This window comes from Garra rufa, chromosome 21 (assembly GCF_049309525.1).
Source record: "Garra rufa chromosome 21, GarRuf1.0, whole genome shotgun sequence".
NCBI lineage: Eukaryota > Metazoa > Chordata > Actinopteri > Cypriniformes > Cyprinidae > Garra > Garra rufa.
The window spans coordinates 32,485,600-32,511,593 of NC_133381.1; the positions used below are offsets into that span (position 1 = coordinate 32,485,600).

At 37.7% G+C, this 25,994-nt stretch overlaps 1 protein-coding gene across 1 annotated transcript in view; it reads right to left on the reverse strand.

Moving 5' to 3' along the window:
* Positions 1 to 25,994, reverse strand: part of stard9 (StAR-related lipid transfer (START) domain containing 9) — a 56,754-nt gene that overhangs the window by 6,741 nt on the left and 24,019 nt on the right. The window contains exons 4-22 of the mRNA XM_073826903.1: positions 20,165 to 20,281; positions 20,053 to 20,085; positions 18,235 to 18,293; positions 17,997 to 18,109; positions 16,554 to 16,696; positions 16,014 to 16,081; positions 15,262 to 15,359; positions 14,986 to 15,186; positions 14,807 to 14,904; positions 14,634 to 14,711; positions 13,496 to 13,573; positions 12,715 to 12,894; positions 11,998 to 12,046; positions 11,315 to 11,440; positions 9,815 to 9,897; positions 9,352 to 9,413; positions 8,858 to 9,030; positions 7,888 to 8,359; positions 271 to 7,128 (exon numbers count right to left, since the gene is read on the reverse strand). Of these exons, the coding sequence (XP_073683004.1) occupies positions 271 to 7,128; positions 7,888 to 8,359; positions 8,858 to 9,030; positions 9,352 to 9,413; positions 9,815 to 9,897; positions 11,315 to 11,440; positions 11,998 to 12,046; positions 12,715 to 12,894; positions 13,496 to 13,573; positions 14,634 to 14,711; positions 14,807 to 14,904; positions 14,986 to 15,186; positions 15,262 to 15,359; positions 16,014 to 16,081; positions 16,554 to 16,696; positions 17,997 to 18,109; positions 18,235 to 18,293; positions 20,053 to 20,085; positions 20,165 to 20,281 (9,089 nt within the window). The remainder of the gene's footprint in view (positions 1 to 270; positions 7,129 to 7,887; positions 8,360 to 8,857; positions 9,031 to 9,351; positions 9,414 to 9,814; positions 9,898 to 11,314; positions 11,441 to 11,997; positions 12,047 to 12,714; positions 12,895 to 13,495; positions 13,574 to 14,633; positions 14,712 to 14,806; positions 14,905 to 14,985; positions 15,187 to 15,261; positions 15,360 to 16,013; positions 16,082 to 16,553; positions 16,697 to 17,996; positions 18,110 to 18,234; positions 18,294 to 20,052; positions 20,086 to 20,164; positions 20,282 to 25,994) is intronic.

The window sequence follows — 25,994 nt, forward strand, 5'->3', positions numbered from 1 at the left end:
ATTTGCGATTTATAAAGTCCAATTTTGAAGGGAAAAAAGACATGTAAACTCAAACTTTGTGTTATAAAGTCAGAATTGTGAGATATAAAATTCAGAAAAAAGTAAGAATTGCGAGTTTGTAATTGCGTGAAAAAAGGTAAAAAAATTGTTGCTATTACCTTTATTTTTAATTCAGTGAAGGAAATATGCTTCCATACTAAATGACTAAAACTTCAAACATGCAGAACTTTGTACTACTTAAAATGATATTCAATCACAGATTATACAGACCTGTTAAGGAGCTCCTGTTTGTTCAAGGCTGAAGATGCCTCTTTAGAACCAGACTTAAGAATTTTAAGCAAAGTGTCTGTTTCTCCTTGGCTGTAGTGTAGCTTGGCCTCTGTGAGTTCAACAGTCAGCTGATGAGGGCTCAGATCCATATGTACAGAGGCTAAAACTCGCTCACGTTCTGTCCTCAGCTTCTTAATTTCTTGTGCTCTCCTGTCTGTTTTCTCTGATGGCTCTTGCCAGTAACTGGGGCTTAGCTTCGTGAAGTGCTGTCCAGTTGGTCCGTGTATTTTACTAAGTGTTGATGTTGGTTGGTGATTGATACCAGACCAGTTAGTAAATTTGTTGTGCATGGGCAGATCATCAGGTATCCACTGATGTTCTTTGAGCAGCATGCTGGTCTCTGCCAGAGGATTGATGCTGACCAGAACATCTGTGTTGCACTCGCTTGGCACCAGAGACATCACGTCATCTTCCTGCTGTTGCACAGCACTTTGATTCAAATGATCGCAACGTTTTATTATATACTCAGATGACCTGTGACTCACAGCTGACAAATGAGGGTTTCTTTCTAGAGTTTCCATTTTAGATTGTCTGACATTATCTGAAGATGCAAGCTGGACACCAGTGGTACTGCTTGGAGGCGAGAGCGACATTCTTTGTGGCTGAGATTGGGAACGTTTAATAGTCAGTTTACTTATTACCCCATCTTCAACTTTATGAGAGTATTCATTTCTCTCATTTTTCATGCATTTGCTGCGGGGACAGATCCTATTCGAGAAGTCATCAGATGCACCAGGATTTGGACAACTAAGGTCACTCAGGTTTTCATTGGTTGACACTGATGTAGATGCTGTTCTTGCATTTGTACTGTTGTACTCCTCTAGTAGCTTATTCCCATGGTTGGACATGTTATAACCTTTCAACGGCACGTTGTACACATTTGAGTATTGTTTCTCTTGTCCCTGGGTTGTTTTTACTTGTTTTTGCTGGGTGTATCTTGCAGCCTTCACTGTAAGGATAGGGGAGCATGCACGATCCATGAGCATAATTTGTTTATTAAAGCAACTTCTCTGGTCTACGTTACTGTGCCAAATCTGCTTCTCCTCTTGCTTTATATGCAAGCCTTTTGCTCCAATGTAGCTGGATGAAGACTTCCCACAAGAATGATCTACTGTGTTACCTTCAAATGCTTCCAAGGTTGGACCATCCTGATTTGGCACAACAGTCTCTAATGACAGAACCTTTTGGGACGGAATAAAAAAATTCTGACTCTCGGTTATCTTTGAAACTTTGGGACGTAAATCAGGCAGGCTTTTAATCTTTTCAAAAGCTTTATTTTTCAAGATCTTGGCATCACCATCAAGCTGGGACACATTACAAATATCTGAACCAATGACTTTAACAATAACATTTACTTCATGGGCCGCAGCGTGCTTTGACACTGAAGCATTCTCTGTCTGGACCCCTATGTCCAATGAAGTTTGTGTAGAACAGTCCCTTTTGTAGTTACTTCCAGGTGAAACCTGGAAACACTGTTTAGGATGGTCATAATTTAGGATGGGCTTTTCCCCTGTTCGCATACACTGTATGTTCCCCAGAAGATCAGAGGTGTTGTGTATCAGGTCAGAGAGATGTTCAGACATGTTCTGTAGACTTGTCCATGTGGTTGGAGCACCATTCCCTGGTTTAGACACTGGTGTCTGGGTGCTGCTTCTTCTATGACGGCTCTTTCTTTTAAGGTCCTTACTAACATCAATGGTTTGTGTGCCACTATCACATCTGCTTGGTCTCGGATGTTCTTGAGATTCATACTCAGAGGAGTAGATCAGCACTATTTCATCAACTTGACCTGAACTGTGGCGTAACTCTTCTGAGGCACCATTGTAAGAGTCACATTTCAAAGCTGTTAGGTTCTGCTTATTCGAACCTCTAGAGGAATAAAAAGCTGCCTTCAGCTGAGGTTCAGAAGAAATTTGATCTCTTGAATATTCATAACTACTCAGTGTGCTAGAGAGGCCTTTGTGATTTACATAAGCACTCAAATGGGAACTGAAAGGGGAGTCCTGAATGTTCAAGCCATTGTCTACACTACAGCACCTTGTCATATTCTTGTTGGAACTATTGAGAGGAGAATGTTTGCAGGAGATATTGGCAGCACTTCCAAAGGCCTGCTTTTTGTGGACTGCTGTGTTAACCGCCACAGTAGTTCTTGAATGTATAAATGGGTTAATATCACTTGAAGCAAAATGCATTGCAGAATCTTTTGTCTGTGGGACAGTCTCCTCAAATGGCTGAGCATGGTCTTCCACACAAACAGAAATGTCATCCTTTGTTTGAGTCATCTCTATCCTGTGCACTTCTTCAGTAGAACTATGATCTCGTTGACATGCAATTGTCTCAATCTCAGCTTTGTTGCGTAAGGTAACTCCAATCATAGAAGGTGGCATACCAGTGCTATGCTGTTGGGTGTATTTCTGTCCTGATTGTGCTTCTAACAACCTTGAACTAATTGCTAAAGGTGAAGGAATGCTTTGTTCATCAAGTGGAGGACTTTTGTATTTGCCAAGAGCATTTTGACTGGTAGGAAGCAGGTTTGTCTGAGAAGCAGGTTTGGTACGAGATGCATGAACTTTGCTGGTGGTACTTTCGTCCAAAGATATTTCAGGTGTAGAATCAGTGGATGAACTTGGAGGTGCTATAAAGTGGGCCTTTCTGTGTCGCTTTTGTTTTCCTTTCCGTCTTTCATCATTACCATTGCCAACAAAATGTTTCGTAGCATCCACTGCTGTGAAATGCTCTCTTTGGTCTGTAGATTTACATCTATTATAATATTCCCTTGTATTTTGACTGCAATGAGTCTGTTTTGCATTGTGATTCACCTCAACAGATTTATCAGGCTCTCTTCTTTGCATACAAGTTGACTGGTGATTTTTAGCCATATTTGGCTCTTGATTCTTCAGCGGTTGGTTATCAAAACTTTGCATTCTTTTGATGCTGCCATCAATATGCTGAGATGTAACCACCATTTCTGTTTTCTCCGATTGTGGATCCTTGTCGATTTTTCCAGTCTCAAAGGTTTTAAGCAAATTGTGCATTTGGGGTCTTTGTGGTGCCTGGCTTAAATCTGAAATAGTGGCATCTTTTCTTAAATCTTCTGAGGAACCATTGTGTATGTGCTCCGCAGGTCTTTCTTTATCTTTATCACAATAACTACTGATAGTAGCAGTTTCCAAGAAATGTTTAGCACAAGTTTTATCGTGGTTTACACAACCATTATGTTTTCCTGGACCAAATTCATAAAATGCAAGATTGCTTAAAGGCCGGGCTTCAGAAGTAGGGAAACTCCCATCTACTGTTGAGTGGTAATCTTCCATACTTAATATTGAAGAGTTACATGAACATGTCTTTTTATTTTGTGCCTCTATGGTTTGCTCAAATGCATCAGCCACATCTTTGGAGTGTACACCTGAGACAATATGTTTAATTGTTGCTTCAGTGGACAATGACACCAGAGGAATGCTGCATTTACTGGAATTTACTTGAGTTGAGACCTTAAGACATTTTTCATTTTCAGTTCCATTCAAAAGTCTTGAATGCTCATGTATTAGTGGTTTATCATCAAAACTGTGCAGTTCCACTGACGTCAGTCCATTTTCATTTGGTTCTGTTTTGTTGTTGACTCCCTGTGCATTCTGGTGCATGCACTGATTCACTTTCTGAACTTTTTCCAGCCCATTTGTCAGCTTAAGAGACAAAGTATCTTGTGCAGATGTGCAGGGAAGCAGTGGTTTTAATACTGTGGCTCTACCATCCTCCAAAACCCCTTCACTGATGCAATCTTTCCTTTGAACAGAGTTTGAAGCATCAACATAATCCTTTCTTAGTTGGGTGCAGACAATAATGTTCTCTCTTGATGTATTCACATCAATAATAGTTTCTTTAACACACAACTTCTGTTCCTCTATAGTGCAGTATAGTACTGATTCCATGTTATCACTAACATTTCCACATTTTGGATATTCTTGTTCAACTCTGTCGTTCTTTCTTAGAATATGATCTTCTGTGCCACTGAAGTTCAAGACTGCCTGATCCTTCATAGTCAAAGAATGTCTTGATTCTGTTTGTGAATCACTGTTCTCTGATTTTGACATACATGAACTATTAATTTCACCATGTCCAGCTTGAGTACTTTTGTAATTAAATTCATGTTTGTTCGTTTTGGACTTCAAATCATCCAGTTTAGCTAAAGAAGTGTTTTCTTTCTTTGTGCATGACGCCTGATATTCACTGTAGTCTTCTCTTAGAGATATCATAAAATGTTCTTTCACCACCTCTGATATTTTATCATTAATTGCAGAGTCGCTCATCTGAAAATATCGGGTATTTCTATCAGTCTTTCTCTCTGCAATCTGGCCTGCATATTTTTTATCTTCTTTACTGTTTTCAATAATGTTTTTAATCTCCGGACTCCGGACACTATTGCATATACTGCTGTGATTTCTAAAAGTATTAATGTGATCTTTGCTGAATAATGTCTTATGATCATCCCTGGCTAGTGATGCATTTTTAATTTCAATTTCTTTCTCGTCTAGGTCTTGATCCGAGTTTTTCATCACATCAGTTGTTAACCAGTTTTCCAAAACAGTTGTATTTTTTACAGATTCTGCATTGATAGTTGAACAAGCAGATGACTGTTCCTGATCCTTATTTAAAAATGCTGTCTCAGTGTCTGAAACATCGTCATCACTTTTCTTTGGAAGCTTCATATTTCCCACAAAGCCTGCATGAGTGTCTTTTATTTTGCACGTTCCAGTGATTGGCTCATTCCCCAACTGTACACCAAAGTATTCACTATTTGTGCCAAATATATTAACTACTTCATCATGCTTCTCTGACTGTTCGATTGTCAGTGCATAATCTTTGGTATCTGTTATGCAAGCCATTTCTGTGCACTGTTTAGTATAGAAATACTTGTTTTCTTCATTACAGTATCCAGTGGTTTTGCCATTGTTAGTGCTGTTTGATTCATCTGGAATCTGTGCTGCTTTAGAGTTCCTATTTTCTGGATCTTCTGCATTGTCACATGTTGAAACCTGATAACCTGCTGTCAGGTTTAAGTTTGACTTCAGAGAACAATCCTCAGGGTACACTGGGTATGATGATGGCTCCTCTCTAACATGTGAATCTTTCCTACTAGAGTTAATCTGAAAGCAAGTGGTACTTTTTGAGATCTCAACATCTTTGGAACAAGAGTTGATCAGCAATGCTTCAGTCACAGTGGGATTCAGTGGTTTACATTCAGTGGTTGGTTTGGTTTTTTCTGCTACCCCATCTGAATTGGTATCTGTGGAGTCGAAGACTGTGTGAGTTGTAGATGGTTCTACATTAGTAGTTAGTTCCTTAAAATCCAACTCCTGCCTTGGGATAAAGCTGAGATCACTCTCTAACAACAGGGTATTTTCAAAAGACGTGTCGTTTTGTTCTTCAAGAGTATTCGCATCTTGAGTGGAGTCAGAACGAGGTGAGCTCTGGCTTTCTGAGACATTCATGTTATCTGACAGATCCAGACTAGTAGAGCTTTGGCATCTACTGCTCTCTATTAGTGTGTGGGGATCCTGTTTGATCAAGTGTCGTGAAGCCCTGATGATTCTGGGACTGTCTGCTGCATCAGTAGATGACCAAGCATCAGTAAGAGCAAGTGGATTCTCCGTCTCCCTGATGCTTGCACCGCTACATGGTCTTGATTCATAGATGTGTGAAGACTCTTTAGCCATGCCTTGGCCATTCTCTGTTTTCAACTTATGACTACCATTAAGGCTCCAGAAAACCTCTGCAGGTACATCTTTGGATATTTTCATCTCCTCTTTATTGCCAGTTGCCTGGGAGCTGCATGAAGCCAGTGTTGTAGGGGTGGTTAAATGGCTTGGAATTTTATTAAACCTCAGCACTGGTTTGGCAGTCACATGCTTCCCACTGCTCTCCATAACAAGAGAATCTTGAGACATCTGGCTGTCTTCACTCACAGCGTCACTGGAATCACATTCCTCCTGCTGAAGTTGCTCAGCCAGAGCTGTAGCATAAGCTGATGACAGTGAATCCAATGAGAAGATACTATCACAATCTGATCCGTTGGGATCCTCCCAACCACTGTGTTCTACCCATCCAGCTGTTTCTTTTTGCCCTGCAACCCATTGTTTGGTACTTGTTAGAACTTCCGCACTACGCCACTTTCTCTGTTGCTTATGCTGTAGTGAGTTAAGTTGCTCCAAATTTTCATAAGACGTTGTTGGCTTGATAGAGCACTTTTCCTGTTTTTGCTCAAAGTCTTTCACAGTCTTGTTTTTGTTCTGACTTGTTGCTCTGTTCATAGATTTTACACTTCTATGTCCACGTAAGCCTGATGGTGGCTTGCGGAAAACTTTCGCCAAGGCGGTTTTGATCCCAGAGCCAACGGAGTGGGAAAATACCCTGCGGATTGACTCTAAACCTTTATTTCCACCTTCAGATAGACTTTTTGTTCCCTTCACAGAACTTTTCTGTTTTATTATTGGTAATACTTTTTTAGTGGCTTTGGGGTTTGAATCCAGACAATGATTGTCTTGGCCACTTGTGCTTTTCTTGACTATCAACCTTGAGGAAGCAGTTTTTAATTCTGTTGCATTTTTCATAGGACTTCTGATGCTGTCTGAAAAACTGGACCAACTTGAGGATCCTTGGTCATATCTTGAGGGCATTGTATTTGAACGTCGTCTTATCTTTTGATCTTGGAGACGTTCATCAGATTCCCATTTAGTGGCAGGAGCAAAGCCAGCAAGAGATGCTGTAAACTCAGAAGATCTATTCCTTTTGAGGAACTGGCTGTTTGGAGACAAAGGAAAATATATTTTTAAAAGTGAAAACAATTCACTGTGCTTGGTTGCAATTATAATGATCGTTACAATAAACATAACACATTGTTTGATAAAACTTACTACTATTCTTTAGACAGGTAAACTCAGGTAAAACATGCATAGTGCAAAATGGGTAGGTTTAGGAGTGGGTTAAGGGGTCTAAAAAATCTAAATCACTTATCGATAAAATGATAAAAATGCATTGATACAAATATCTTATTTATAAATAAAACTGTATATATTCAACTTTTTTTAGCTAAAATATGTATCAGTTTTTACACTGTAAACATTGAAATGTCCAAATTGTAAGTTTCAGCATCATAAACATACAAAAATTTATGTTTTGTGCTTGTAAACATTACATACTAATACCTACGTATAAACAATGAGACTAGGCTGCATATTCACACACAAAGGAGAACGTCTAATAAAAAAAGTCTGCCTAACACATATGTGCGCACTTGGATTAGTTCTTAACTTTGTCCTAATGTTAATAAACATTATTAATAATGGCTTTCCACATCCCTTTTTTGACATCCCTTCCTTTAGAGCCTTTAGTCACTCTCAGCGAACATATGAGGTTCTCTATAGACAAGCTTTTACCTGAGCAATGCCAATCCTCAAATAGAGTTCAAACACAATAAAATATTTTTAATACAGACCTAAGTTACACAGACAAATTATTAGTGAATGAGACTCCATGTTAGTTATTCACATTTGCACCCACCTGAAAATGGGAGTGTGTTGGGGGTACAGTCGGGACAGCAGATCAGCAGAAAACGAATGCCTTCGTAAAGTCATTGGACGTCCCCTGGACCTTAAGGGGTACTCCAGGTCTGAAAATGAGGCTTCATCGCCCCCTTGTAGAAGCTCATTTTCGAGCCTCTGCAGCTCTCGCTTGGCCTCCAGCAGATGGCGCTTTCGTGCAATCTTCTCCAGTTGGTAACGTAACCTTTTGCGGCGCACACGGTTCTCAGCTCTCCGCAACGCATGATGCTTCAGCAGTTCCTCCTGCACCACTCTTTTTCTGTCACCCATTAAAGGTGATGGTGGGACGCTTTCAGCAATGCCTTCCTCCTCAGGTATCTGACTTGATAAACCAGTATGAAGTATGAGATCTGTCTGAACCCCTGACTCCAATGTTGCCTTTTCCCTATGGGCTTCTAGCCGTTGCTTTTCTTGCGAGATCCACTGCTTGACTTTAGGTGCAAAAATAAACAGAGTTTAGAGGTATATAAGGCTGTAAACTATTTAATAACAATTTAAGAGGACCATTTCTTATTGTCAGGTTTTCAATGTTTATTTGTGACCCTTGACCACAAAACCTTAAGTCTTAAGTAGCAGGGGTATATTTGTAGCAACAGCCCAAAATACATTGTATAAGTCAAAATGATTGATTTTTCTTTTATGGAAAAAATCATTAGGATATTAAGTAAAGAACATTTGTATGAAGACATTTTGTTAATTTTTTACTGTAAATATATCAAAACTTATTTTTTGATTAATAATCTGCATAGCTAAGAACTTCATTTGAGCAACTTTAAAGACAGTTTTCTCAGTATTTAGATTTTTTGCACCCTCAGATTCTCAAATGGTTGTATCTCTGCAAAATATCGTCCCATCCTAACATAGATCAAAAAAGATGCTAAAGATGCTAAAAATGCATTTGAGTATAACTTAATGTGTTTTGTACTCACTCTCAGAGTGCTGCTGTCGGAGACGTGCCTGCTCTCTTTCCAGATCTCTCTCCGCTCTTTTCTGCTCCATCTGAATCTCCTCTCGTAGACACTCTATGTACCACTGCTGCTCCTCTAGTCGCTGTCTGGGAGCCATCCCATTGCCATTCTCATGACAACCTGCTCCTGCAACCCTGAGCACGCAACAAATGCAAACTCATACACTGAAGATGATGCACTAGCCAGAAATACAACCACTAGCTCTGAAAAATGAACACAAATTTAAAGAAATAATTCAGTACAATAACACAGCAAACAAACTAATTTACTTCCATCCCTCATTTCTTTTGTTGTTTGCATACTCACTGTAGTAACCAAGCAACACCATGTAAACTCTATAAACAATTGTTTCTCCAGAGGGCTCATTATCAGTTCAACATTTAGAAACAACATCAACTTGTACAATATATCTATGGTTTGAAAATGTACTGCTCTTGAATGAACAAAACATTTACCTTTTGTCAGAACTGGGTGAGTTGAGCTCTGTAGAGTTGCAGACCAGACCTCCATCACTGGTCTGCAAAGATAAAAACAAACAAACAAACAAATCAGCAATCCTAATTAAAGCAATTATCAGCACTAAATTTTGTGTTTTATGTTTTAATATAATGCCTTTAAAAGATAAGAAAATAATTCTGCTATATAACAATGTTTAATCATTATGTTTAATAAGTAAATGATAACAATTGTCATTTCTGTGTGAATTAACCCTTTAAAAAGTTTGTTCTGACAACTTAAAACATTTAAAACATAAATAAGTCACACATAAAAATGTCTGGATATCATAGCACTAGATACAAAATTTCAAAACAAGTGGCATTCACAAACAACTGATGCTATTCCTTTTTCCTGAACTAACTTCCATCTAATCTTAAGCTCATTTTAGTTAACATGTGCATTGGAAAGTATGGACTGTACCCGTCTTCTCTCCCTCAAAACAGCTGCCTCTGCAGGGTGGTTGAACCTGAACTTATGGAGTCCTCCTAAGGTAATCACTGCACCTTTGGAGAAACAGAGATGCACAATAATACATCAAGATGATCCCAATATACAGCGCTTTGCGAAATTATTCATACCCCTTCATTTTTTCACGTTTTATGTTGCTGCTTTATGTTATACTGCTTTAAATTACTTTTTTACCACATCAATCTACACTCCATACACCATAAAACAAGTTTAGCACATCTGCGTTTGGCAATTATCTGCCATGCCTCTCCTCACCTCTTCACCTCTCAAGCTCTGTCAGCTTTGATACAGACACACATTTTCAGGTTTTCCCAGAAATGTTTGATTGGGTTCAAACCCAGGCTTTGGCTGGGCCACTCAAGGACATTCACAGAGTTGTCTATAAGCCACTCTTGCTCTGTGCACAGGGTCATTGTTGGAAGGTGAACCTTCAACTCAGCCAGATTATCTGAATGCTCTGGACTGGGTTTTCATTAATGCCATCTCAATATTTTGGTGCATTGAGATTTTATTTTACTTTGGCTAGTTCCTCAGTCCATGCCAATGAAAAACAGCTCCACAGCATGAGGATGGTACTCTGTAGATGATTAGCAGTGCTGGTTTTCTTCAAACATGAGGTTCAACAGACCAGAGAATTTTGTTTCTCACAGTCTGAGGGTCCTTTAGGTGCTTTTTTTGATAATTCTTCACTAAGGAGAAGATTGAGTCTTGCCACACTGCCATAAAGCCCAGATCGGAGTGTTGCAGTGATGTTTGTCCTTCTGTAGGTTTCTCCTATCCTCACATATGATCATGGAGCTCAACTAGAGTGACCATCAGGTTCTTGGTCACCAGTCTAACCAAAGCCCTTCTCTATCAATTTCTAAGCTTGTCCAGGAGGCCAGCTCTAAGAAGAGTCCCGGTTGTTTAAAACTTCTTCCATTAAGAGTAACGGAAGCTACATGCTTTTGTGAACCTTCAATGCAGCAGAATTTTTTCTGAACTCTTCCAGTGTGGCTTGACACAATCTTGTTTCTGATCTCTACAGGCAGTTTTTTTTTTTACCTCAGGGTTTGGTTTTTGCTCTGATATGCATTTTCAGCTGTTAGACCTTTTATTAAGATGGGTGTGCCTTTCCAAATCATATCCATTCAATTGAACTTGCCACAGGTTAACTTCACTCGAAGTGTAGTAACATCTACAAGCAATATGAATTCTCCTGAGCTAAATTTCAACGTTTTTTTGATGTTAAAAACGTGTTTTTTGCTTTGTCATTATGGTGTATGGAGTGTAGATTGATGTAAAGAAAAAGTAGTTTAACATAAGGCAGCAACATAACAAAACGTGAAAAAAAAAATGAAGGGGTATGAATACTTTCGCAAGGCACTGTACATTAATGTATTTATTTTGTTTATTTTCATCTTGTTTACATGAAACTGGTATAATGGGTTGTATTCTGTACATTGCGTTTACCTTGTGCAAGTCTGCAGGGCTCCTTGATCTCTCTTTCATTGACCATGCAGATGTTCCCAGAGACTGGCTTCAGAGACACCACCCCGTTCTTATTCTCAATCTCGCATGAGGAACCTTCTGGCAAGACTGAAGAGTTCAGGTGCAAGTTAATCACTGCTGTCCACTTAAAATATAAGAGAATACTTTTTGTGCAGCGGAGACTGACACAGAAAAGAAGAAATTGTTGAATAAACAAAATAAATTCTTTGTGCACTAAAAGCATTCTCGTAGCTTCATAAAATTACGGTTGAACCACTGATGTCTCTTGGACTATTTTATCAATGTCCTTACTAACTTTCTGGGCTTTAAATATGTCAGTTGTATTGCTGTCTATGTAGGGTCAGAATGCTCTCGGATTTCATCAAAAATATCTTAATTTGCATTCGGAAGGTGAACCAAGGTCTTACGGGTTTGGAACGACATGAGGGTTCATTTTTGGGTGTACTATCTCTTTAAGACAAGTACAAGCTTTTTAAAAGGGGGTCTTAGCATAAAATTAACCAAACACCCATTCAAAAAAGAAGATTAAAAGAAGATAGAACTGGAAGTGCAGAACTGCTAATTGTTTCTGGATTTTGGCCTACAAAAATATGTTAACCCTGCAGCACTCAACAGACAAATATGCTGAGTTGAATATGAAATACCTATGTGAGTCTCTTCCTCTTCCTGAGGTCCGATTCTTGTCACCCCTTCCTGTAGAACCAAAATAAAACAAACATTAATAGAAGTCAATGTGAGGATTTAGTATATGCCACTCTCTGTTACATCCAAAACAAAACTTATTCCATGTCTAACTTTTTGTTCCTTTTATACCTTAAAGCCAAGCAAGGCCTTGAAACTTTTTATCCTTCATTGCCTACTGTTTATGAAGGATAAAATGCCTGCTTATATAAGCCTGGACACATGGGTGCACAATCATTCCCAGGTGGCTTTAGCTTTAAAAGCAAGGAAACTGCTGAAATTGCACAGCCGTGAGCCTTTTACGGGCTATCGAAAAGCTCTAACCTCTTAGCACAGATTTACGTAAACACCACTGGGTAACTCTCGCTAAAACATTCCTGTACAATCACACAAAAGTACGACAAAGGAAACTGAAAAGAAGAGGGAGGAGGGAATGTCTGGACCACATGACTAAAGCTCTGGGCTGTTTTACCTTCCTGAGAGAGGTATCTGCATAGAGAACAAAAGTAAAAAAGATAGAAGAGAAGTGAAGGTAAAATCTATTGGAGGGAAAAGAGAAAGAATCATTGGTTAATTACAAGAAAGAACAAAGGATTTTGCAGAGAGAAAACTAGCTAAAGGCTACTTGGATACGATAGGAAAAAGCAAAGTATTGCATATAACTAGCTGAATAGTTTTACCCGAAGGTGGTAGATGGTGACCCCTGTGCTGAGGACGTCTGGCTCTAGAGCGATGAGGTGGGGCAAAAGCGAGTGAATGAGAACTCCTGCTCTGTCCTTGTTAATGTCCACACTGTAGCGCTCTAACAGGGCTCGCTTATCACACCAACTGTCAGACCAGTCTTTAGTCAGCTGCTCCACCTGCAGAGAAAACATGAGCCATTGAAAACTGGCAGGTGAAAAGTTAAAGGGATAGATCACTCAAAACAATTCTGTCGTTAATTACTCACCCTCATGTCACTCCAAACCTGTAAGACCTTCGATTATCTTTGGAACACAAATGAAGATATTTTTGATTAAATCCGAAAGCTTTCTGACCAGGCATAGACATTAACGCAACTGACACATTTAACGCCCAGAAAGATAGTAAGCACATCATTAAAATAGTCCATATGACATCAGTGGTTCAAACTTAATATTACGAAGTTATCAGAACACTTGTTGTGCGCAAAGAAAACTGAGAAAAGAAAAAAAAAAAACGACTTGTAGCTTCAACATTAAGTTAAACCACTGACGTCACATGGACTATTTTAATGATGTTCTTCTTACTTCCTTTCTGGGCCTTGAACATGTCAGTTCAGGGTCAGAAAACTCTCAGATTTTATCAAAAATATCTTCATTTGTGTTCCAAAGATTAACAACAGTCTTACTGGTTTAGAACGACATGAGGGCGAGTAATTAATTAAACTAGTAAATTATCCCTTTAATATTAGACTCCTGTGTTTAAAGTAAGTTGACTAACCTTCAGTTCATTCTGTAGTACTATATCAGACAAGCTACCTTCTCTCTCATCACTGAGAGATGGACTGGGATTCCTCTGCTGTGAATGGATAAGACAATTATCAGCCAGCAGCACAACTTTTGTCTCATATGAATATGGAAATCATTGGTTTTGTAACATCAGGTTTTAACCCGGCATCTGCCAAGTGTCCATTCTATTTTAATCTTAACCCAGCTGCAATGGTTAAACAGCACAGGACAACAAGACTTGGTTTCTGTTATTGATGATGGTACCAAGCAGTCCTGTCCACATCGAAATCTCATGTGTCCAATTATCACTCCATATAGGTCCTTATGCTATATGGAGTAAGATTTAATGTCTGTTTTTTCAGTCGAAAAGTTTTTGAGGAAAACATTCCAGAATTTTTCTCCATATAGTAGACTTTTAATGGGGATCAGCGGGTTGAAGGTCCAAATTGCAATTTTAATGCAGCTTCAAAGAACTCTACACGATCATAGCCGTGGAATAAGGGTCTTATCTAGCGAAACAATCAATCATTTTCCAAAAAAAAAAAACATTTATATACTTTTTAAACACAAACGCCCAACTTCACATTTTACATAGTCATGTTTTAAAGGTCATTCATGAAATTGGCAGAAGTATCAACCCAGTGTTTACAAAGCAAACGTGCAAAGAAAGTCAAAAAAAGTAAAACAATGATGTTAGATTTTGAAGTTGGAGGAGAAAATTTGTTTTTTTACCCTACCCTACCTTTTTGAACCAAAGTATACAAAGAACTAACTACACGTGACCTTTCCAACGTGATTACGTAATGCATGAAGATGCGGATGTTCATCACAGAGCTATTGCAAGACAAGCATTTGTGGTTAAAAAGTATATAGATTTTTTTTTTTTTTAGAAAATGACCAATTCTTTCGCTAGATAAGACCCTTTGTAACTGTACTGAAACGGCAATTTGGACCTTCAATCATCTGATCCTGTCCGTTATATGGAGAAAAATCCTGGAATGTTTTCCTCATGACCTTAATTTCTTTTCGACTGAAGAAAGAAAGACATGAACATCTTGGATGACATGGGGGTGAGTAAATTATCAGGACATTTTAATTCAGGAGTGGCTTAATTTTTTAAAGTCTCGTACCATCTCAAAACTGAGCAACATGCTCTTTAGGCGATCAATTTCCTCTCGCAGTTCTCTGATCAACCTCACGTTGGCATCCTGTGATAAAACAAAATGTTTTATTTTAGTTTCATTATCATAATTTTCAGTTAATACAGCAAGTTCAACAGACAATTTGACCCATTTGAACACACCTCATTGACTCTTGGCTTGTTGACAATGTTTCTGGCGTGAGCTGCGTAGCGGAGGGTGCTCAGAGTCTCATTGTAGTTGCTGCTGGATGGTGAGACAGCTGGAAGAAAATTCATCTCAGCATCAACTCCACTAGCACTGAAACCGATGCAACAAACAGTCTTCCTTCTGAATGACTTACTTGCAATCATGATGGTTTTGGAGTTGCCACCTAGACTGTCTTTGAGAAGCCAGGTGAGGACAGAGTCCCTGTAGGGAATGAAGCATTGCCTGCGCCCGCTGCCCGACAGAGAGCTGGACTGGCTACCCACAGTGCTTCCTTCACCCTCACTGAGCACACTGTTAATGCTCTGACTGCTGCTGAACATCTGAGAGTTCTGGGCTAGAAGAACAAAGTGTAACATCATGACAAGGAGGATAAGAGATGATAGTAAAAATAAAGAAGGCCAGTGCCTACCAAGAGCGGAGATGACGATGCCAAGGGTGACGAGAGATTTGTTAATGTTGGCTCCTTCTGTTATTCTGTCTCTGCAGTATTGAGGGTCGGCTCGTTCACTGCCACAGCACAAAGAGTGATATTTCAAGTCAAGTTAGCACTTTACTGTTCACAATTTTGTGGTCATCCACTAGAGTGCAACATATCAAGGTTTGATTATATAAGGGATAGTTCACCCAAAAATGAAAATTACCCCATGATTTACTCACACTCAAGGCATCCTAGGTGTATAGGACTCTATTCTTTCAGACGAATACAATTGGAGTTATATTAAACAAACCTGTGTTTTCCAAGCTTTATAATGGCAGTGAATGGCTATTGATTTTTTTAAAAATCCAATAAAGTGCATCCATCCATCATAAAAAAGTATTCCACGCGGCTCCGGGGGGTTAATAAAGGCCTTCCGAAGTGAATGAATGCATTTGTGTAAGAAAAATATTCATATTTAAAATCTCATAAACCATAATCCATAAACTGTGTGGAGTACTTTTTATGATAGATGGGCGCACTTTATTTTGCTTCAAAATCTTAAGAAACCATTCACTGCCATTATAAAGCTTGGAAGAGCCAGAACATTTGTAATATAATGCCTTTTGTCTTCACCTGAAAGAATAAAGTCATATTCACCTAGGATGGCATGATGGTGAATAAATCATGGGGTCATTGTCATTTTTGGGTGATTTATCCCTTTAAGTTCAAACAAAGACACTAACCTGCCAGCCAGGTCCACCAAGTTGATCTTGCTCACTATTTCTGAAGGGAGGTTATTTTCTAGAATAGCCTATAAAAAGAAAATACTGTTCTAATAAGAATATACTTGTACACTATTATTCAAAGGTTTGGAACTGGAAAGATTTTTTCAGTAATACTGTTTAAAAAAACTATTATTACAATTTAAATGAAGAGTTTTCTATTTTAATATATTTGAAAAAGTATTTTTTCCTGTGATGCAAAGCTTAATTTTCAACAGCCATTACTTCAATCTTTACTGTCACATGAACCTTCAAAAATTATTCTTATATGCTGATTTGGTGGTCAACTTTTTTAAAAACTCATTAAAAACAGTTGTGCTGTTTATTTGATCAATTTAATGAATCCTTGCTGAACAAAAGTAATTAATTCATTCCAAACAAAAAATCTTACTAACTTCAAACCTTTGAATGGGAGTTAAGAGGTGATTTAATAAAATGTTTTAACTACAATAGTCTTATGCCGTTTGTAATACAAAAAATACTGACAGAAGATCGTCAAACCTGTGTGTATTGAATGGTAAAGATGGCATGAGAGCGACTGCTAGCATCATGGACGTGTGTAGCGGCTGTGATACGGTTAGCAATGCCCTCCTCAAGCAGATCCACTGCTTGTTTGTAGTCAGTCACTACATGCTGAGAAAGACCTACGATAAACACACAAAAGCATCATCATCCTTTCCAAGATTTGAGTCACAGACACTCTCTTCCTGCTAAAGAATAGAAATGGTAAAAAAAAATCAGGAAGAGATGATTCTAAATCATGTTTCTGTATGCAATGTGCCTGTGGTGCTAAAACTTAGGGTATAACTGGGCCTGAATTTAGTTGCTGTGTGCATTTCTTTACATCTAGTTGTTAGGTTTTAAATTATATTACTAAATATATTTTAGTATTTGGACACTTCCTGGTTGCCCAGCTGCTTGCTAATCTGTCAGATTCTAAACAGAACTGTGACCCTGGACCACAAAACCAGTCTTAAGTATCACAGGTATATTTGTAGCTATAGCCAAAAATACTTTGTATGGGTCAAAATTATCAAAAATCATTAGGATATTAAGTAAACATCAAGTTCCATGAAGTTATTTTGTAAATTTCCTACCGTAAATATATGAAAACTTAATTTTTGATTAGTAATATGCATTGCTAAGAACTTAATTTAAACTTAAAAAGGTGATTAACTTAATTTTTGATTAGTAATATGCATTGCTAAGAACTTAATTTAAACTTAAAAAGGTGATTTTCTCAATATTTAGATTTTTTTGCACCCTCTGATTCCAGATTTTCAAACAGCTGTATCTCGACTAAATATTGTCATATCCTAACAAACCATACATCAATGGAAAGCTTATTTATTCAGGTTTTATGTATAAATAAATTTCAGAAAATTGACCCTTGTGACTGGTTTTGTGGTCCAGGGTCACAATTGTTAAAAATAAGAAAAAATGATATATTTTGGTATCTAATGCTAAGAAAATTCACATATTTTAAGTGTCTCAAGAGTTCAAAAACTTTTTAAGGTCACTGTTCACATGTGTGAGAAACATCTTGATCAATACACAATCCCTCTCTACTCAGCTTCGAGCAGCCGCATGGAAGTGCGGTCACTTCCTTAGCTGCACTGGGCTTTCTCCTAACACACACAATGACTGGATGTTGGACAAGAAAGGAGAGCGAGAGAGCAAAAGAAAGAGGAGGAGCTGATTCAGTCATACATCCTGGCTGCTCTCAGCACAAACTGTGGTGGGAATTGAGTTACAAATGCAAACAGTCAGGAACGAATAACTTATGTACACAATTACCTCTTTAACAAAAATACACAACCATTCATCAAACGCTACACTACAGTAAGAACTTCCCTCATGTTTTCATTAGTACTGGTTATGCAAGGTAATATGACTTTGTTTGAAGGGCTTCACCAGGCCTTTTTTTTTAAAAGTTTGGCTTACCCTGCACATAAGGCCCCTTCTCTGGGTGTTCTCGAACCCTCAGGGGTGCTGGCTTCTTCTGCTCCGCACCTCTCAGGAGATCACGCACACGCTCATTATAGATCTCTAAAAAACTGAGAGGGAAAATGAGGTTGTGATTTGCTTTTGCTTACTGGCTTCTTGCTTCATTCTCAGGGTAGGCTTGCTGATACTGTTGCGAAAGAGTCAAAGAAAAAGAAACAGAGGGGTTCCTTCTCACCTTATTTCAACTCTACAGCTCTGTCCATCTGCAGATTCAACTCCAGACCTAAAAAGACCCTTTAATAAAGGGTAAAAGAGAGGCTTATTAATACATTATTATATGTAACCCCATGGACAAAATGAAAAGTGTCAAAGAGCTGGTTTCAATGCAGCTTCAAAGAGTTCTACAAGATCCCAGTCGAGGAATATAGGTCTTGTCAAGTGAAACAATCGGTCATTTGTTGTTTGAACATTAATGTGTGTTGGCAGTTTGTGTACACAACCACCCTACAATGATAAAAATCCACCCAGTGGTATTTTTCTTATCTTTAAAAGTAATATCCCCTTTTTAAACTCAGGTCATTCTCAGCTTCTTGTCGATGTGACGACACATTGACAGAGGCCGCTCCCACGATAGTTGATTGATATGAGCGCCTTACCTTAGACCCGCCCTTACCGAGCTGAAACAATCCAATTCGCCATTGTGTCGACTCAGGTGCAGGGGAAGACAACAATCTCTCAGATCGAGTGATTGAGGTGTTCTGTTGTTGGATGTAATAATGAACATAGCAGTTTTCATTTACTTCTGACATCTGAGCCGCTGAAGATGCAGAGGATTAATTTTACTTTCATTTTTGAAAGGAAAGCGTTGATCCCGATTTACATATCTATGTTTGTGTGAATCATTCTTGATGCAGCTTCACCCACAGCAGGAGTATAAGGGTTTTCTATGCATCTTTGCAAATGGCCTTTCTTAATAATGTTGTTAACAAGTTTCGCAGCTAAACATTACGGCTCTATTCCACGGCAGAGAGGGGCGGGGCGGCAGAGCAGAGCTCATTAGCATTTAAAGGAACATGCAACAGAATAGCTCGCTCTAAAAAGGGCTGATTTTGACAAGGTAAAAAGAGTGTTTTTTACACTACCATTGAGAAATTTTAACCAAAGTATGTTATAGACTTCCCATTAAGATCTTAAAGAATTATATCAACTTATGGAAAATGGGCATCCGATGACCCCTTTAAAAAAAAAAATTATATACTTTTTAACCACAAATGCTTGTCTTGCATTGTGACACTCGACTTCACACATTATGTAATCATGTTGGAAAACTCACATGTGGTTAGATCTTCATCTGTGTAGTTTGGTTCAAAAAGAAAGAGTTGGACAAAAAAAAAACATCTTATTTTCTCCTCCAACTTCAAAATCATCCAGGCTTTTTTAACTTTCTTTGTAAAGGACGTTTGACTGTGTATGCATTTTCGCTTTGTAAACACTTGGTAGATACTTCCACCTATGTCAACGTAATGTAAAATGAACAATTGATTCACTAGATAAGATCCTTATTCCTCAGCTAGGATCGTGTAGAGCCCTTTAAAGCTGCTTTGAAACTGCAATTTGGACCTTCAACTTGTTGATCCCCATTGAAGTCCACTATATAGAGAAAAATCCTGGAACGTTTTCCTTTAAAAATCTTAATTCCTTTTAAACTGAAAAAAGAAAGACATGAACATCTTGGATGACATGGGGGTGAGTAAATTAAATTATCTGGAAATTTGCATTCTGGAAGTTAACTAATCCTTTAACCATACTTGAGTGATGCATGTGTGTTGGCAAGCATCTTCCATATTCTGTTTAAATTGATTGTTTCCCTTCAGAAGACTTGAATTAAACTTCATAAGTTTACAGTTATAATGTCTTATGAACCTTTTGAAGTAGTTTGGTTGTAGACTTGGTGTGCAGACTTTTAATGGAGGCACAGAAATCATGAAAGTTGTATGGCTTTGGAATGACAAACGGGTGAGTAACCGAAGACAGAATTTTAATTTTGACTTACTTGACAGATCCTTGGTGTCAGTCCAATAGAGTCCTGCAAAGAGGACACATAATAATTAGTTTGAAATAATGCTTTACAAATGACTTTTTTCTCAAACAATACTGTTACTCACTGGAGTACCCATCATGGTGTATGTTTTCCCTGAGCCTGTCTGTCCATATGCAAACAGACACACATTATACCCCTCTAAAGCTCCAGATAGAACACACACGCCCAGGTCCTGAAACACCTAGAAGAGGATAAAGCATACTCATGAGGACACTCATACTGACTATAAGTCAATTTCCAAGTTTTCTGAAGAAAATGATGTCATGATGTCAGATGTTCTGACACACAGGTGACCTTCTTGTTTTGTGCTCTTTGAATGGGTTTGTTGAGAAAACGAGACTATTGATCAGTGTTTATTTGAGAGAAAGCGAGCGAGCCTGGTCTCTGAAGGTATAGAGCAAAGAGAATGTGCTGCGCTTGTGTTCGGCTGAGTGTGTGGAGATCAAACTTCTGCTGCTCTCACTGTAAGGAGAGGAGAAATGAAAACACAGAGACCTACTGCTTTCTCACCAGCCCCACTTGGACTTCTTTATTTTCTTTTTTCTCTTTTCTATTTTCTTCAGAATTATTGAACCCCTGTGTCTTAACAAAATCGCTCTGAAAGAATGTTCCACTACGCTGGCATTTACAGTGTGTTTGTATTACACTTCATCTTGGCTAAGACACAGGCTTGACACATATCTGGTGAGGGGAAACTTCTCATTCAAATTTGCTGTTTCTAAAGAGTAGTGATGCACCAAATTTGCAACAACCAAAAATATCTGACAGGTTCAATTACCCAAATTTAACAGAGGCAAGCATCACTATTGCTACTGCTCATCAGTGTTGGGGAAAGTTACTTTCATCATGTTGAAAAGACGCTGTGTTTTGCACAGTGAAAGCAAGGTTTTTGGGGGGGTTTTTATTGCCAAAAGATGATGAGGATGTGAAGAATCAGTGGTTAAAATTTATTTTTTCCACAATACCAAAGAAATACAATTCAAACCTTTCATTGTGTTCTCGTCATTTTACAGAGGACATCAAGTTTTTGTGCATATGTGATGTATACCTAGTGCAGCTTTAGGTTTCCTCAAATAGTTCTGATAATTCGCTGTGAACCCACTATTTCTTAAGAATGTGTTGATTAATGTAGACTGTTGTAATAAAGAATGTAGACCTATTTTGGTTTACAAATGTTAGCACTCGGTGAAGTGTTCTGTTTCCGACACGCATTGTATACAGAAAGACCAAACACAACAGACTTGGCCAGCTGATGAATAAGAGCAGAGGCTTATAGAAGGGATGGGTTTACAGACCTTAAGCTCAGAACTGCTCCGAACAAATCATTTCAATATCATTGCAAAATTATCATAACCTCTGTAGAGGACACTAGGACTCAATTTTTCAAAAAATAAAATAAAATAAAATAAAACGGCATGAATAGACATTAAAAAGGCAAAACAATTTTTTTTTTAATCACCAATCAATTTTTAGGTTTCAGGATTTTTTTTATACCAAACTTTGTTTAAGGATGATTCTCAAAAATGATTTGATATACCATTTAGTTTCATGCAGTATGTGTGTAAAAATGTCCATAAACTGGTTTTCCCATTAAACAGTGTATCTATACACGGTATCTAATTTGCAGATTAATGCGTTGCTGTTGGGACAGGATGTTGAAAAAAGAATGGTAATAATGGGAGTAATAATTAGCCAGACATTCATAATAATATCTAATATTTCATAAGAATATTGGTATATTATTTATTTTCCTATTCAATTGTTATGTTTCCCAAAATGCATAATAATAATGATTTTAGTCCTGGTGTCCTCTGCAGTGGACATGTATGAAATGATGTCCTGTTTCATAAAAGGAAGTCATATTTGGATTTGAAAACCCATAACATTTTCCTGAGATGTAGCTTCATGATAAACAATTTGAAAATTATTCAGATTTAAATGACAATTACAAAATATTATCATATTTCCATAAGGATGTACAATTTTTCACTAAATACATTTTTATCATCCAGGCTTAAAATTGTGACATGTGAGTTCTCATAGAAATTCACTAAAATATAATGTCCACTACAGAGGTAAAAACTCTACAGCTGGGTCTCAGAAGGGTATTAAAAAAAAAAAACAGGTTATTGCCCAACAACTAAATGTTTGTTTTTCCACACACCTTTGTCTATATTTATGAACTTTCAAAAGCATTCACAAAAACTAAACACATAAAAGACAGTCCTTCTTATTTCTTATTATAGACAATCTTTCTTATCTTATTATATCTTAAAGACAATTGTTCTTATTGTATACTACAGGTGTGTGAGAAAGAAAGTAATTTGACCTTCAGGTCCATTGAAAACCCAGTGAGTCAGCAAAACAAGAGACTCTCTCAGGGTATTGTAACCCAGGTATGTATTCGGCTGAGATGAGAAGAGTCCTGGGGCCGTTGCGGTCTCTGTGTAGGGTGTGAATAGAGGCTAATTTGGATGCTGTCTGCAGGGAGAGCGGATCAGCATCTAGCAGCCGCTTCTGTCTGACTCAGTCTAATTAGCCTGAGCTCCAAACTTCTTCAACTGAAAGAATCAGAGAGGGAGCTTGTTAAAGGAGTATATCTCAACTCACTCTCCATTGAACTCTGCTCACGTAAGATGCTTTTCACTGTCACAGTCCTTACTTTTTCATTTGCTCTTCCTGTCGCCAATCTAGCAACTTCTTAAACAGCAATTAATGAGAGCTTTCTGACCCTGCATAGACAGTAATGCAACTGACACGTTCAAGGACTAAAAGCGGAGTAAGGACATTGTTAAAATAGTCCATGTGACATCAGCGATCACACTAGAATTAAATCCACTCCACGATTATGTTTGTGCATGTGATTTTAAATGTGCACATATGTATAACCCAAGGGCGTAGATTTGCTCTGGACATTGGTGGGGACCTATGACAACAACCCCTACCCCCCCTATGCCCCGCCCACCAACCCCCCCACCCCAACTCCGTCCACGGAATGCATGTTTTTTTTAATATGCTGCAAAATGCAAAATCACTTTACATTAATACTAGCAATGCTTCGATTGATATTAATCCACTCGAAATGCAATTCATTAAGTTAAATTAAGGAATAGTGTAATGTTAAAGGAATGTTTAATAACTGACAAAAAGATAGTTTAATAAAGATAAACATGCCATTTAAACAGCAATCATTTTATTTCATTTTTTCTGAGTCTTAGTGTGCAAATCTCGAATCAAATCATTAATGTTTGCCAAGTCAGTGAATGCATTTTTAAAACTATTTGTGCGAAGTGGTTTGTCTATTGGTGAACTGCAATAGACAATTGCATGGCAATATTAGTATGTAGCATATCAGTTTCTATCACAAGACTAATTTCTGACAAATAGTCGTCATTAGATTAGGAGAACTGATAGGGATCATATTTATACTTTTACATTTAGCTGTTTAATCTGCTGTTAGTTTTAAGCCGTATTCACAGACTATAGATTGCCCTGCTATAATGAATGTGCGTCAAAGCTGTAAAAAAAAACACTTGCATTAACGTTAACTGTTGTTGTTACTTTGATGGACTTTGATGGATTCACTAGCGAACTTGAAGTGACTTACACTTTTCTTTGAAAAAAAGCTCCTTATGTCCAGCTTCTTTTTTTTGCTGCCGCCATCCTCACATGTATGTCACACAACACACCTACTTGCACGGGAAAAAAATCCATTGCATTTTTGGCGCTGCTTGTATCTGAATGCAGCCATAGCCTCTCACATGATAGCAAGGAAAGGCACAGCCAATCAAAATGTTCATATGTGTTTTGGGGGCGGGAGGACTCAAGGAGAGAACGTATCCCTTTCTGCGTGTCTAGGTTAATGTTGCAATTTTTTATTTTTATTTTTTTAAGTGGATTAAATTATTGGTGGGGACATTTCAATGGTCGGAGGATATTGGTGGGGACACATCCCCACCGTCCACCCTAAATCTACGCCCCTGGTATAACCATAGGAAACCTTGGACAAAAGCATCTGATGTTTGCTTTCCTCCATTTCCCTCCTCATACCACAAACAAAAACAAATGGGCTTTTGGTCACAATGCAAGAGGAAAGCTGAATATAGAGTTGATTCTGGACAGGAAGTTGTCCAGAAGGTTAGTGCTTCGGGCAACGTGATCCCAAAGACCCTTTTGAGGAGACGCTCGATCAGGGAGGAGCAAACTCAAAAGTGGAGCACTGGAAAGGAAAGGAGTCAGGCGGTCTAAATTAAGAGAGATGACGTCTTTTAATAACAAACAACACTATCGCTGGTACAGTCTTGGCTTCTCAGTGAAGGAGTTTAAATGCTGTAGTAAGAGTGGCTGATAGCAGGACGCTTCAGGATGAATTATGCAAGTAGGAAAGAGGGATGGGTATGAAAGGCAGAGGGAAATTCGCTCTATTAATGAACTGTTAGTGCGTAATACACCCACTTTAAAATCTTAAGGCCTGTAATCAGTGTGTGGAACGCTACAATGGGGAGAGCCTCTTTAATGTGGCTTACTTAATAGCCACCTCTGAAAAACTCCTTGTTTCTTGTGAGATCTCATGGGGAGTGCCAACTGAAGCCTATCCAAGGCAAGGGCCAGACCACAGACCAATACGTCAGCTCCTCTTTTATATACTGTACAGGGACAAAAATACTAAAACACATGGTTTACATTGCAGGGACAAAATTAATTAAATCAAAAAGTCAGTATTAAAACATGTACACTGCCATTCAAAAGTTTGGGATCAGTTTTTTAAGTTTTTTTTTTTTTTTTTTAAGAAGTCTCTTATGCATATCAAAGTTCTTTTTATTTAATAAAAAATACAGAAATATTATTGCAATTTAAAATAACAGTTTATACTTTAATATACTTTAAAGTATAATTTATTTTTTTGATGCAAAGCTGAATTTTCATCAGCCATTACTCCAGTCTTCAGTGTCACGTGATCCTTCAGAAAGCATTCTAATATGCTTATTAATTATCAATGTGGTTCTTAGTATTTGTTGGAACCTGTGATTTTTTTTTATAAAAAGAACAACATTTATTCAAAATAGAAATATTTTCGAACTCTTTATCAATTTAACACATCCTTGCTGAATAAAAGTATTAATTTCTTTCAAAGAAAAAACATGTACCGACCCCCAACTTTGAACAGTAGTGCATATTGTTACAAAAGAGTTCTATTTTAAATAAATGCTGTTCTTTTTAATGTTTTATTTATCAAAAAATCCTAAAAAAAAAGTATCACAGGTTCCAAAAAAAATATTAAGCAGCACAACTGTTGCCAACATTTATAATAAAAAGGATCATGAGACACTAAAGACTGGAAAATGATGCTGAAAATTCAGCTTTTTTGCATAAATTATATTTTAAAAGTATATTAAAATTAAAAAAACTGTATTTTAAATTGCAATAGTATTTTTCTGTATTTTTACTCAAATAAATACACCCTTAATGAACAGAAAAGGACTTCTTTAAGAACCATTAAAAATCGCACTGATTCCAAACTTTTCAAACGCAGTGTATACAAAAATTTGTTTCCCCCCAAATTCCGTTTTTTCAGTATTAACTTTTTGGATTGTTTTTTTCCATTTGAGTTTTTTTGGACTCCATTGTAATGGTTAAATTAAGGTTTATTAATCATAAAGCATGTTTTGACACCATGAAATGTACACAATTTAACAGCAATTTTTTTTTTTAAGTTAAACAAAAATTAAATTTTTAGGGCTTTATGAAATATGTTTTACTTTAAGATTTATTTCTGGTAATCAAATGAAGGTATATAACATCAAGTTGACTTTTCTTGTAATCCAATGAATTAAACCCTTTCCATTTTTTTTGCCAAACAAAGTGCTGCACAAGCACAACAGTTGGAACATGGA